Source organism: Dama dama, chromosome 20 (assembly GCF_033118175.1).
Source record: "Dama dama isolate Ldn47 chromosome 20, ASM3311817v1, whole genome shotgun sequence".
NCBI lineage: Eukaryota > Metazoa > Chordata > Mammalia > Artiodactyla > Cervidae > Dama > Dama dama.
Window position 1 is genome coordinate 6,173,607 of NC_083700.1, and position 13,444 is coordinate 6,187,050.

At 40.0% G+C, this 13,444-nt stretch overlaps 1 protein-coding gene across 3 annotated transcripts in view; it reads right to left on the reverse strand.

The window, feature by feature from the left end:
* The window catches only part of PBX1 (PBX homeobox 1), a 294,304-nt gene extending 284,062 nt beyond the window's left edge, over window positions 1-10,242 (reverse strand). Inside the window, exons 1-3 of one of the 3 annotated variants that reach the window (XM_061120216.1) lie at window positions 9,843-10,242; window positions 9,345-9,635; window positions 6,017-6,090 (exon numbers count right to left, since the gene is read on the reverse strand). In XM_061120216.1, the coding sequence (XP_060976199.1) occupies window positions 6,017-6,090; window positions 9,345-9,535 (265 nt within the window). In that variant the 5' untranslated portion in view covers window positions 9,536-9,635; window positions 9,843-10,242. Of the gene's footprint in view, window positions 1-6,016; window positions 6,091-9,344; window positions 9,692-9,842 lie in introns of those variants that run through there. The other 2 variants (XM_061120215.1, XM_061120220.1) reach the window with 2 other exon arrangements.
* Between the last annotated feature and the right edge of the window lie 3,202 nt (window positions 10,243-13,444).

Below are 13,444 nucleotides of genomic sequence, written 5' to 3' on the forward strand. Positions count from 1 at the left end.
CCATTTTTATCTTTATTTTCTAAGTGAAAAAAAAAAAAGAGGCACAGAGAAGTTCAGTAAATTTAACTAGGTTACACAACTGAAAAAGTTGGAGATCTGGGATACAAACCCAGGCTGTCAAGCTTCAGAGACCAAATCCTTAACCACTACTATTATAGTTTCTCCTAAAAGTATTTAAGCTATCTACTTGTCATCTTACAACTACTTAGTGGTATGTCCAGAACTAGTACAGGTGTGAGGGACCCACCCCAGTTTCTACTTAATGACAGAGTATCAATGAGAGAGATAGTTGACCTAAACTTTACCATGACCTAACCCAAAAGAGACGAATTTTTCCACCCACTGCAATCTTGATTTCCACCAATAATTGAGAGCCTGAAAGACAGCTGTCAGAAGTAAGAAGACCTTCTGGGAAGTCACCACTGACCTTATTCTGCCATGAAGGAAGATGAGCTTTATAATCCTATGTCAGTTTATACTCACACTTCTTTTTTCTTTTTTTTTAATTCTGGAAATCACTCTGCCAAATTCTGAGAAGTGTTACCACTAAGATGAAGATAAGACAAAAGATTCAACCAGATAATTCTCCTGATGGGACATAATGACTACCTCGCCACTCAATTATATATTCAAAGGAAGAGTTAACACATTGGCAAACTATGAAATGGAATAGAATACAAGTCTTTAGATAATTTACTATAGAAAATACAGTATCTCTTATCTGTATCACCCAGGGAACTCAAAGTACTTTACAAACAGCTCATTAATGCTCTGATTATTTTATTCATCAATTACTACATTCCTTAAACCTTACCACACCATGTCAGGTAGGGTGCAGGAGTGGAGCTAGAATTATTATATTCCTCTAACCCAGGCTAAAGTGTCCATGCAAGTGGACAGGGTGCTTCCAGGAGCACAGCAAAATGAGCAAGAGCTGTCTTTGGGAGCTGTACCTAGGACACTGCCTCGATCATGTGGCATTTTGGGTGACTTTTTAAATAAAAAGTAAAGGTAAAAAATATGTTTAGAATCACTACACCAAGTTCCAACCATAATAGCATTCATCTAACACAAGCTGGAAACCAAAGTGCAGGCTCAGTTTCCCTAAGGCATGCCTGTAAAACTGTCTCAAGAGAAGCCAGGGTTATGCTTTAAATGAAAAAATTAAAATGCTTTCCTATTTAAATATGTTTAATATCTGAGTTTGTGTTTGTTTGCTTGTTTGGGGGTAAATGTTTTAATTTTGCCAACAATAACCAAAAGCATATGAATGTCAGCAGAGCAGAGAAGCAAAGGCATGTGGAAGAGGCCAGACCCCAGCAGTGCGCCAGACCCTGACACTCTCCACCCAGGGTGCAGCCTGCCGCCCGCCTGGGGACCCAGCACCCTCACTGCTCCCAGCTCCCAACAGCCCACAAGGCCTGGATCACAGGTCTCCCCTGTGCCTTTCCCCGACTCATAAACCTTCTTCGACCTTCCTCAGTTTCCCTTAAATTCTCCTCATTCCCAGTCCTCATAGACATCCAATTGCCAGAAAACATGACACCAAATTTCCAAAGACCTCACTGGGGCAGGTCTGACTCCGGCTGCTTGCTGCCCTCTTCTCCCCACTTCTCAGGTGCCAAAATGGGTGCAAATCGGCTTCTAAAAGTGGAGGACAATGACCGGACGGAAGGGATGCTTCTCATCAGAAACGGATACTGCATCTTCCACGGAGTCGTATTACTGTAGGTCTACTGCTGGTATCCAGATCAGAATAAATATATAGGGTCTAATCACCCTGGCTTCTGCTCACACACTGTGCCTGAAACGGTGGCATCAAGTAACTCCCCTTCGTTTGTTCCCTTTCTCTCTCTCTGCCCCTTCCACACACACACACAAAAAATTTGAATTCTGTCATCAGCAAGAAAAAGTTTTTTCGCTTTTGCCTTCTAGAGATGAGCATTTACGAAAAGTCACTCCTGTCATGTCAGCCCCCAAAAGAATCTGATCAGAGGCATCTCTAAATTGTTTGAAGTTATTTCACTCCTGTTCTCTGCTCAAGGCCTAATCCTTTCAGAATTATTTTCCTAAAACATAAACTTCCTTCCACGGTGTTCCCTCCACCTACATATACAAGCACACACACATACACATGTATGCACATGCGTGCACACACACACAAATTATTCTCTAAAGCTATGAAAAGATGAGAAGCAGAAATCTCATAATGTAATTGCTATACTAAAAAGAAGTGGCAGGTGAGAATTAATAAGAGAGGGTGGGAAAAAACTGAAACACAGTAGTAGAGATAAGGAAAAAAAAAAAACTAGAGCCTGTGATGGGAGTGTTAATTGAACAGAGAATAAAGGAAGGAGAGAGAGAACAAAAGGGCATTAAGTAAGCAAAACATAATTTTTTAACATCCTTCAGTGATTTGATTTAACTTCAGAGCAGACGATGCTCAGAGGAAAATTTGCTGAAAACTGCCATATATAGCTATTTTGTTCTAAAATTAAAAACTATTCACAACAATTACAGCTATTCATTACTATCTATAAATAGTCTCCTTAGTAAATGGCAACCAATATTTTGTATTTTTTCCTCATTTTTAAACCAGCATGATTTTTGACACAGAAATTTTTTTTAAATCAAGAAATGCTTAAAAATATGGTTAAGGTCCTTTTAAGAAATTTAGTATGTTTTAATTTTTTTTTCTCCTTCTCTCCATCCCATCAACCTCACTACCACCACCTCTACACATATGCAAAACACAGTCTATTGCTAATATATCAGAAGACAAGGAATGGTTCTTAAGAAATGAAAGAAAATGAGGTATTAAAAGGTCCAAAACTCTCTATGAAATCTCTATGCTCCCAGAAGGAAAAAGCAGATAAAAGCCGCCTCTGAAACATACTTGCTAGAGGTCTTGACAGAGTTTTCCTACTGTCTGAGATTTGCTGCCTGAGAAATGTTCAGGCATTCCTTGTTCTTGGCATTTTTATTTAAAAAAGCAAAAAGGTATCAAAATAAAAACTTACCGGCATTTCTCAACAAGAAGACTCTTGGGTTCTTTTTTTTCCCCTGAATATCCCCACAGTAATTTCTGAGTAAATACCTATCAATCAATTGTAATCTAGACGGTGCTGCCTACTTTAGGTGTTATGCGTGTCTGTTTCTTTAAAGTTCCAAAAGGTTGGTAAGACAATCTTAGCTAGTTTCCCTCCAAATTTCTGAGTTTTCCGATGAAAGTCTTTGACAAAAATCAAAAAAGCAAAAGCCGCCAAGGAACGCAATCCCCAGGCTCCTCTCAGGGTCCTGACTTCCTTGTAAAGACCTAGGTAAGCCCACGTAGTGCTCCCGTGAGAATCCAAACAAGCAGAGCCCACCCTAAATCAAATCACCTCTGCAATACTTGGGAAGGAAGCTCAAAAATACTCATTCAGTGTAAAGACTAGAAAGTAACAATAGGGAAACTCCCCAACAATGAAAGAATGTACATGAACTGATCATCCAAACAATCTTGTCACTAGCTCTGTATCAAGAAGCGGGGCGGGGGAAAGAGCTCCAACAACTTTACAGACATGCAGTGTTGCGGGCACATCAACCATATGGAAGATTTGCCAGCTCTCGGAATGAGGGTGAGGTCGATCTTGAGTAAGTAAGCGTGCTTTACAATCAAAGAGTTCTTTTCAACACACCGCAGTTGTCTCCTACCTACAACACGGAACACTCAACATTCCAGGAGAGGTTTCTTCCTTCTCCTTAATCCTTCTGATACACAAGTTGAGGAACAGGAGAAAGGTCTTTCTTTTTTCCTCTTTTTATTTTACTATTTTTTTTGTACTCTCACCCATGGGTGTCCTCTTAATACAAAACTTCTGTGTGTATGTGTGGGTGTTTCCCTCTTAACACACGGTCAGTTATCCTTATTATTTTCAATTCACAGTATTCACTAAACTATTTTTTAAAATATATTATTTGAAAGACAGCATACAAAACCTTAATTTAGATTTCTAAAAAGCTCCAAACATTAGTGTAACTCAATAACAGAAAAATTTTAAAACAAAATATATAATCCAACAATAAATTATACCTTTAGAGCATGATTTTGACCGACAAAACTGCTTCTTATCACCATAGTTTAGGCAATACTCATGTGAGGAGCAAACTCTTGAATCCACACTAGAACCATATCTATATTCACATCCATCCACTTTGATCTATTGCCTTAGCAGTAGATTTTAATTAGAAGACTAGAATTAAACACTTTGACCACAATATACATTTAAATGCCCTGATAGACTTCCTTTCAATGAAAATCTGATAGTGTCTTAAAGAGTCTCTTTAGACTGAATTATCAAATATGCCTTTATAACTTGATTCTGTATTTTATGAAGCAAGATCAGCAGGAATGCATACCCAATTAGCAACAGATTTCAACAAATCAAATATTCCAGGTAAATAAGAATCAGAGAAAAAAGAAACTGAGAAGGAAGAAAAAAACAAAAGATAAAGAAATATATACGCACTTAGGTTTCTTGCGCCAGGCTAATAGAGAAAAAAAAAACCTAAAAAGTGTGACAACCTGAAAAAGCCCTTTTGATATTTGAATGCACAACCCATACATTTCTTAAAAGGTGTATCACAGCTAAAATAATGCAATTCCCAGCTTTGTAATAAGGTTAGGCTTTGGCAAGGAAACCTGGAAGACTTACAAGATCTGAACATCACTGCTCAGGTGCTTTGTTTGGGATGTCACGCACAACACAAATAACATTCAACAAAGGAGCTGCTTACTAATTTTCCATACATTTCAAGGCCCGAGTAATTACACATTCGATCAATGGTCACATCTTGAAACTATTTATTTTTTAAAACAGAAACACAGAGAGCCCTCAAAAAGAAAGCCACCCTGTGTGCCCTCAGAGCCCCTCCTTCCTTTTTTTATGTGTAACTATCAATGTATATCAACCGGGCATGCAATCATATTTATTGTCACTTTCATTCATGTCATGCCCTTGCTTATATGGTTTAGATATGAATTATTGACTGTTACACTCCTTGTTGTAAAAAATAAATAAATAAATAGGATGTCAGGTACTCTGCGCTGCTCCGCAGCGAGCGACCAAGTCAGAGGCCAGCAGAAGCTCCCGCTTTATGGAACCACCCCTCGTCCGTCATCTTTATGCCCTGGCTTCAGATTGCCTTCTCAACTCTTTCTTTTTACAAGGGAGAGACTCACCCACTTTGGAAAATTAAGGATTAAAATAAACAAACAAGAGGATGTTGCTAAGTGTCCTTCCCAGAGCATCTGTTGTTTAAGAACACCTCTGATTGATGACTGCTATTTTTTAATTGTTGCTTTAAAATTTAAATGCCCTCCTGGGACGTGTTATAAGTGTGTTAGTTCATGATATGAGGTCTAGAAAGTAGAAAAACGACAGAATGAGTGAGCTCGTCGCATTCTCTTCTCCTAAACCCAGCGATTCTCCCAGCTATAAAATCACAGGGCGCTCAAATACTGATAACCTGATGTCGTGTAACGCGTTCCACAAAGGTATCTGACAACACTCTGTCAAGAACTCTAGTTTGCTGCTTCATGTAATTACAAGGAAAAAAGAAGAGGAAACTTTAAACACTTTAGCACCCCCATGCCCAACTCCAAAAACACTGTCTTAAAGATGGGCCAAAATATATTCCTTTAAGAAGTGGACTTTTACTTTCATATTTTTCCCCCACAGGCACATCATTCTGTAAATTCCCCTTCAGAACCTCTGTTTTAGCTTCAATTTCAAAGAGGCCAGGAATAGAGTTAAGGCCAGCAAACCGCTAATGTCTGGTAATAACTGTCAAAGAAACTTGCTGCTTTCTGTTCCAGGAAGCAAGGCTACTAGGACTTCCTATTGGAATATGCGATCAATCTTGAAAGTACTTCTATTCTGAAATTTTAATATTTAAATAATGGGTTCCTGATTGCCGGTTAAGTGGTCAATTGGCCAAAGAAAATGCTTAAATGTTGGAATCTCATTCCTACCTGTTTTCTCTTTGATTTCACACAAGACATTAAACAAGGCAGGCTTCATTCTGTGGCAGTTTAAAGCATGTTTTCTGCAAGAAAGAAACAACAACAGAATAGCTTAGGTGGACTCCTGGGATCAAGCTGCTGATAATGCACAGGGGGAAAAAATTGAGCATTTAGCCAAAATTATAGACCAAGCATAACTCTGTGGCATGCTTCAATTGCTTTATGACTTAATATAAAGAGTCCCGCCATAGAAAAAGAAATAATGTTAATTAGCAGGGAGAGAGCAGGGATTTAACTACAGAACAGAACTAACCTCAGTTATGCTCATTTAGGAAGAGTTTGGGGTTTTCTGTTTTGTTTTGTTTTGTTTTTTATGAGTAGTTTAATCCAAGTGGAAGTCTTAAACCAATAATCCTATCCAGGGCAATGAAAACACGGCAGAGCCAAATGCATGGGTTAACAGTTTTGTATAATCTACGCAACCACCATAGCCTAGGAGCTCTCTGCTTTTCAGTTCGTGTGTGTGTGTGTGTGTGTGTGTGTGTGTGTGTGTTTTCAAATTTAATTCATCCATGTGTTTGAATTCATTCCGCAGATGCCCCTGTATTCTCATAAACACAAGATGCTTGAAAGGTCTTCTGAGCAGAACTGTCAATTTATAAAATTTCAGTCCCCAAGTTAAAGAGTATGGAAATGCATTGCCAGGGGGCAAACATACCCATATGGGGAATAGATTCATTTCTCTGTGTTCACATTATGTCGCTTGTGCACACACTGCTTATTTGCAGGTGTTGAAATTCAATTATTTACAATTAGGACCTTGCACCCATTGGGGAAAAAAATAAATACAATTCTGCCTTTTAGATTAGTGATTTACCTGGTTCTTATATGTGTCTGTATTCAGCATGCACTTAAGGACCAAAACAATACCTTTCCCTTGATTTTACTCTGGAAGCACTTAGCAGAAGGATATTGTTTTGGAAACAAAATGCTGATCATATCAGCTATTAGTTAAGGGAATTGTGTTGACTAACTAAAATGAATGTATAAAGATAAATGGAAACCTCTGGCACTCAAGACACATGCAGTTCTTTTTAAATTCCTTTCAAAGTTAAAAAAATAGATACACATCCTGAGGAATGGAAACCAGAAGCATGCTCTATCTACTGTACAGTAGAAGAGTCAAAATCTCAAAATTCAAGAGTATCAAAATAAACATAAACATTGCGTCTAAAATACGAAGGGTTCACTATATAAATAATAAAAGTACATTATGAAGATGTGACTAAGGAAAGGAAAACCCAGTTAAAGTATTTGCTGAGTTACATTAACTAAAAAGAAAAGCTTAGTGGTGATTTAGTTCTGGTGTGGGGTGAGAAAAATGGTGAAGAAGACTTTAAGGTATCAAAGACTTCTTTCTGGGCCTTTTAAAGGAGTTTTCATTAATTGTATTCTTATATAAAAGCCCAAATGCAAAACAAATAACAACAACAAAAAATTCTATGCAGCTTTGCAGAAATATTGTTATTGCCAAGCACGTCCATGGGATTGGATTATAGAGAACAGAAAATCTCCCTATCCCAAAATTGTGTCTGATTCTCTCAACATTTAGGTCATTAAAAGGGTGAACCCGCCAAGCCACGGCTGTCCTCAGTTGTACAAAAAGGAGCGGGACTAAACATCAGAAAAGTGGTGGTTCTCAGTGCTACGGGCCCCTTCGGCTGCACAAACTTGTTATTAGAGGCGTTTATTGGTATGTCTGAGTTTATTTTTCTAGAACAATGTAATGAAGAGATCTGCTCCAGTTCAAAGAGAGATTGCCAGTGGGAAATCTTCCATTGACCCTACCTATTAGTTTTTCTCCAGGTAATAAAATTCAAAAAGGGCACCAAATAATTTTTGAAAACCTTCCTCTATTAAAAAAAAAAAAATAGCATAGTTCCAGTCTTTGAACCTTTCCAAGTTTTCAAGCATCCATAAACCTCAGGACTTTTGAGTTTACATGTTGCATGTGCTTATAGCTAAAATAAGAGTGTAATTCATATCATCCTTGAAATTGCTTCGTCTCATTTTCTCAATTCAAATTCCCATTTCCCTTAAACAAAAATAGATATAATAATGTATTCTCCATAGAACTAAGTCTTGTGAGGTAGAGAAACTGTGTACATATGACTTAAAAAACCAACTACTTCTGAGATTTAATAAAGCTGGGTAACTGGAAAGACGTATGTGGCCATTAGAGTGTCTTAAATTCTTCTTTTCAAGAACGGCCTTGGGCAACCAGTTGGTGGGTTGCCATTTAGTTTATGTTTTGTTTTTTTTTAAGAGAATTTACTGTAAAATCCTAGAGTGGAGAACTATCTACTTGGCAGTGGATTAACTAAGAAGCTACAGAGCTTCTTTATAATGCTTCCTTAATGAAGATCTTCGTGTCCTATAGGATGGAAATATATAAAATACACATTTGCCTTCATTTCTATTTTAGTGGCATCTAAGTGGTCCTGAAAGAAGCATGGGGAAAAGAGCATGCTTGATTTTCTCCCCCCACCCCTTTTTAAAGAACCATACATTCTGTGCCACAGAAGGTTAGTAACCGACTCAAAATAAAGAGACAATAAAGTTACACTACATATCCGAGTCTCTAAAACCGAACAAACATGTTTAAAAGCAACAGTATCTCTTCTTTCTTTACATCAGCCTTTTTGGAACAATTAAATGAACGCAAAATATTTTCTGGATGGCTGACAACTACTGACAAAGAATTACTCTGCTTTTATTTTTTTTTAAATATGGAAAGGGGGAAAGATAAAAATTAATTTTAGAGGAGTATGTTCACATAGAAAATCCAAAGCCTCTGATTTACGTAAGGAGTCAACTATATTTGCAAATAAAGTGTTCATGGGACATTTTATTTTGTAATGTTACGGAGTCCCTCCACAAGAAGACATGCAATGCTGTTCAAAACTTGACAATTCTGCTCTCTCTGATACTTTTTTAAAGCAGTAAAAAGTGCCGAGGGCCGCTTTTGGATCAGTTGGCAGTATTTTCGGCTTGCCTGAGTGTTTGTGTGGATATATATGAAGATCTCTATATTCACACACACACAATATATGAAAATATACATACAGACAGCCACATCACCGCATGGGAGATTGCACTTTCGATAACAACGCTCCTTCAAATTTTACTCCTCCGCCATATAGTTGCTCGTCAAAATGGGCCAAGGAATAACATTTAAAAAGAAAGCGCTGTGGTGATTCGGTTCCCATTGTTTCCCCCGGCGAGAGGGAGAAAAACAAAAAACCCCAAGAAAGGAAAAGAAAAGCCTCCATCTCACCTGGCCTGCGCCTCATCCAAACTCTGGTCTGTGATGGTCATAATTTGCTGTAAAATGTCTCCAATGTCCTGCTTCCTCCCGCCCTCCCCCTCGGTCCCTCCGGCCCCATCCTGCAAGTGCTGGGACAGGCCGGGGTGTCCGGCCATCCCGACCCCAGCATGGGAATGCATCAGCCTGGGCTGCTCGTCCATCTCCAAAGGCAACGGCAGCCCCCGGCTCTTCCTCTTCTGCTCCTCGGCTCGGCTCCTGGGAAGCACCAAGGCTTTTTATCCTTCAAGCTGTCTTCAAATCCTTTTCAGGATAAACAGAGAAGGGGGAAAAAAGAAGACCAAAAGAAAAAAAAAAAAAAAAAAAAAATCCCTTTGCCTCTTTAGAGGATGGTGGGAGGATGGGGAGTGGGGAGGGGGAGGGGGGCGTGAAGGGGTTGCGGGGTGAGGGTGGGGATAAGGACTGGTGGGGAAGGGTGTTGACTCCAAAAAAGCAAGAAAAATAAACCACCTTCCCACTTGACGAAAAGAAATCAGAGCTGGCTTTTGGTTTTTCAGTCCGTCTCCTTTGCAAGGCAGAAATGGGCTCCCGACGCTTAAATCTGTGGCTTAATCCTTTTGCAAATATGCATTGGCCGGGAGAAAGGAGAGGAAGGCAGGGGGATTGCAATGCAAACTTTCCCCCCCCACCCCCCGCTACCCCCCACCCCCACTCCGGGCCAGAGTGATCTCAAAGGGGGTGGGCTGTTGCAAAAGCCAGATCTCCCCCAGCCACGGCGGCAAGGCAGAGCACAGGCTCTCTCCTCCTCCGTGTCTCTGCAAACTCCAGCAGCCCCGTCAGCCTCCTGCTTTTGTTTAGCTCAGGCTCAGGACTCCAGAAACATATACAGAAAAACCACAGCCTGAGAGGAGGAGGAGGAGGAGAAGGAGGAGGAGGACGAGGAGGAGAGAGGAGGGGGCAGAGGAAAGGGGGGAGGAGGGAGGCGGGGAAGCCAGGAGGCGGGGGAGGGAAGGAGGGAGGAGGGCACGCGTGGCCCCGCCCCCTCCCCTGATTGGTCATTGGAGAAAAGACAGGCCCCTCCTCCCTCTACTTTCCTCCCTGCGCCTCCTCCTCGGCCTCCTTCGGCTCCTCCTCGCCCGGCGCCCTGTCAATCAGAGTTCAGAGGTGGGCTGGGAAGGAGGCCGAGCTAACACCAAGTCTCCAGTCCTTAAAGGTGCAATGATACCGTAGCGCCGGCTCGGTTAGCACGTTCCCACTTTCCTTCCTGCCTCACTTGGATTCCGTCCTTGAGAAAAATGTGGCTCTACTTAAACACAAACGTATAAAATTAACACGAAAGAATATAGACAGTGTCGGTCTCCCCTGCAACCGGGGTTTTTCTTTTCCTCTAACATTGCCGTTTAAAAGTTGATCCTTTTAATTCGTTAGACCTCAGGGAAACTGCTGTGAGCCAAAGTTTGTCAGCACGAAGTTGTTATGAAACATAATCGAGCTGTTAATATAATTAATAAAGATCTCTAATAAATGGCATATGTAAAAATAGATTAAAAAGAACAATCACAGTAGAGCTAAAAGGAATACTGAACAGTAACATTTCGGTTGCATGGAAACTAAATTATGAACTGTTAAATAATGCTGAAAAAAAGATTAATAAATAAGTTGACCAAATGAAACTAATTCAACATCTCTCTTTCTTTTCTCCCTGGGGGAAATTAGTTATTTGGCTTAAGTACTTAATAAAGAAATGCATTATCACAGTCTGGTTCTAGTTTTTAATATAGTTTAATAAGCATTATTAACTGGAATAAGGAGCAAACTGACATTTATTGAATGCCTACTATGCACCAAGTAATTTACATGAGTTATTTTACTTAATCCCCAAGACATTTCTGAGAGTTATGGATTATTAGTTCCACTTTACAGGGAGGGAACTTCAAAATGTTAAATAACTTCTCTGAGTCCCATAGTTATTAAGTGTCAAGGAAGGAGTGTCTCCATCTAACAGAAATGTGTAAATAGTGTAAAAATTAGTTATGTGCCCATCTTGTTTGAAAAGGGACTCAAGATGCTTAAAATAATACACATATTGAAACACACTGACCCAAATTAAAAATAAGTAAGAAAGAATGAAAAAAAATAAATAAATAAAATCAGAGGAAAATTCTAGTAAGAAACTCACAGCTAAAGCTCAATTCTGTCACTCTAGGTAGACCATCAGTTTGCCTCCCGTCTTAACATCTGACACGTAAGAGAGGAACTCTGACTGAGTCACAGTGGCCACAAGATAAAAGAGCATATGAATTATTTTGGAAAAGGCAAGTATAGTGTTTTGGAATATAAAATATTATACTGTGTAGATAGTCCTCTTCCTGGTTGACAGTGCAGCCAAAGGAAATGCACTGAACTGCTACAAACCTAAGTGTACTTCATCTGCAAAATAGATTGTAACCTCACCACCGAGATCCTCAAATAAAACGTCATTCCTTTTATCAGTCCAACCTCCTTCCCAATCAATACCAAAAAAAAACAAGTTTTGCAAGATAAGGAGCTGAGCACTTCTTAAGCTACTTGGTATTCTTTGGCATGGGGGCATGCAGTAGGGAGTGTTAATTGCAATTAAGATGTCATAGTACTTGAAACAACTGTTCTATCCACATACATACCCTAACTTGTTAAATGGGTTTTTTAGTCAACACTAATACTCTTCAAATCACATATCAATCACAGTGAGCATGAGTTAGCACATCCTTGACAATGTGCTGAAGTTATTGTGATGAAGTTATCACATCTTAAAGTATGAAGTAACTCAGAGCCTATAAGAAATCAGTATGAGAAAGTAATTAGAATTACTAAAAATCTAATAAAAGTTTACTAGATAATGTACTAGAAAATGTACCACCAGTACCAGAAGATCATTGTCATCTAGGAACATTTTAGTTAGAAAATAAAAAATGTACACAGCAATAATATTAACGATAATATTTATTAAGTGCTTTACAAGGATTAGGTATATTCAAGGTGCATTATTAATTTAATCACCACAATTGTTTGGCCTGAAAACCTATGCTTTTATAGTGTTGCCAATAGTATGGTGTTGCCAAAATACATTTTAATACAAAATAAATGCTATAGAAGGGATGCCACACCTTAGATATCCATAAAGAGTGAGATAAGGGGATAATTCTGTTAGAATGATTAAAAGATTTTGAGGTGGCTTTGAGGGATGAGGGCTTCCCTGATAGCTCAGTTGGTAAAGAATCCGCCTGCAATGCAGGAGACCCCGGTTCGATTCCTGGGTCAGGAAAATCCCCTGGAGAAGGGATAGGCTACCCACTCCAGTATTCTTGGGCTTCCCTGGTGGCTCAGACGGTAAAGAATCTGCCTGCAATGTGGGAGACCTGGGTTCGATCCCTGGGTTGGGAAAATCTCATGGAGAAGGGAACAGCTACCCACTCCAGTATTCTGGCCTGGAGAATTCCATGATCCATGGGGTTCGCAAAGAGTCAGACACGACTGATGGATCCAGGAGTTACAGTGAATGAAGGTGATGGAAGCACAGGGTTTTTCTTCAAGTTCAATGGAAATGATTAGAAAAGCATAATTGTGAGGACTCTGAGCAGCAGCTATTGCGTTTTATTTGGTGTACACTAGGGAGTCCCTGATAGGTTTCCCTGCTGGCGCAGTGGGAAAGAATCCGCCTGCAGTGCAGGAGATGCAGTTTCAATCCCTGGGTCAGGAAGATTCCTGAAGAAGGGGATGGCAACCTGCTCCAGTGTTCTTGCCTGGAGAATTCCATGGACAGAGAGAGGAACCTGGTGGGGTGCAGTCCAGAGTTGGACAGGACCGAGTGACCAACACAGACAGAGCGAGCCTCCAAGGAAAGTTGTCTTAAATAGGGGAACAGATTTTCAGGGGCGCAGTGGAGAAACAGACATAAAGAACAGGCCTATGGACATGGGGGAAGGGGAAGGAAAGATGTATGTAGAGAGTAACATAGAAAATTACAACACCATATGCAAAATAGAGAGCCAGTGGGGGTTCGCTGTGTGGCTCGGGGACCTCAAGCAGGGCTCTGTGACAGGCTGGAGGGTGGGGTGGGGAAGGAGACAGGA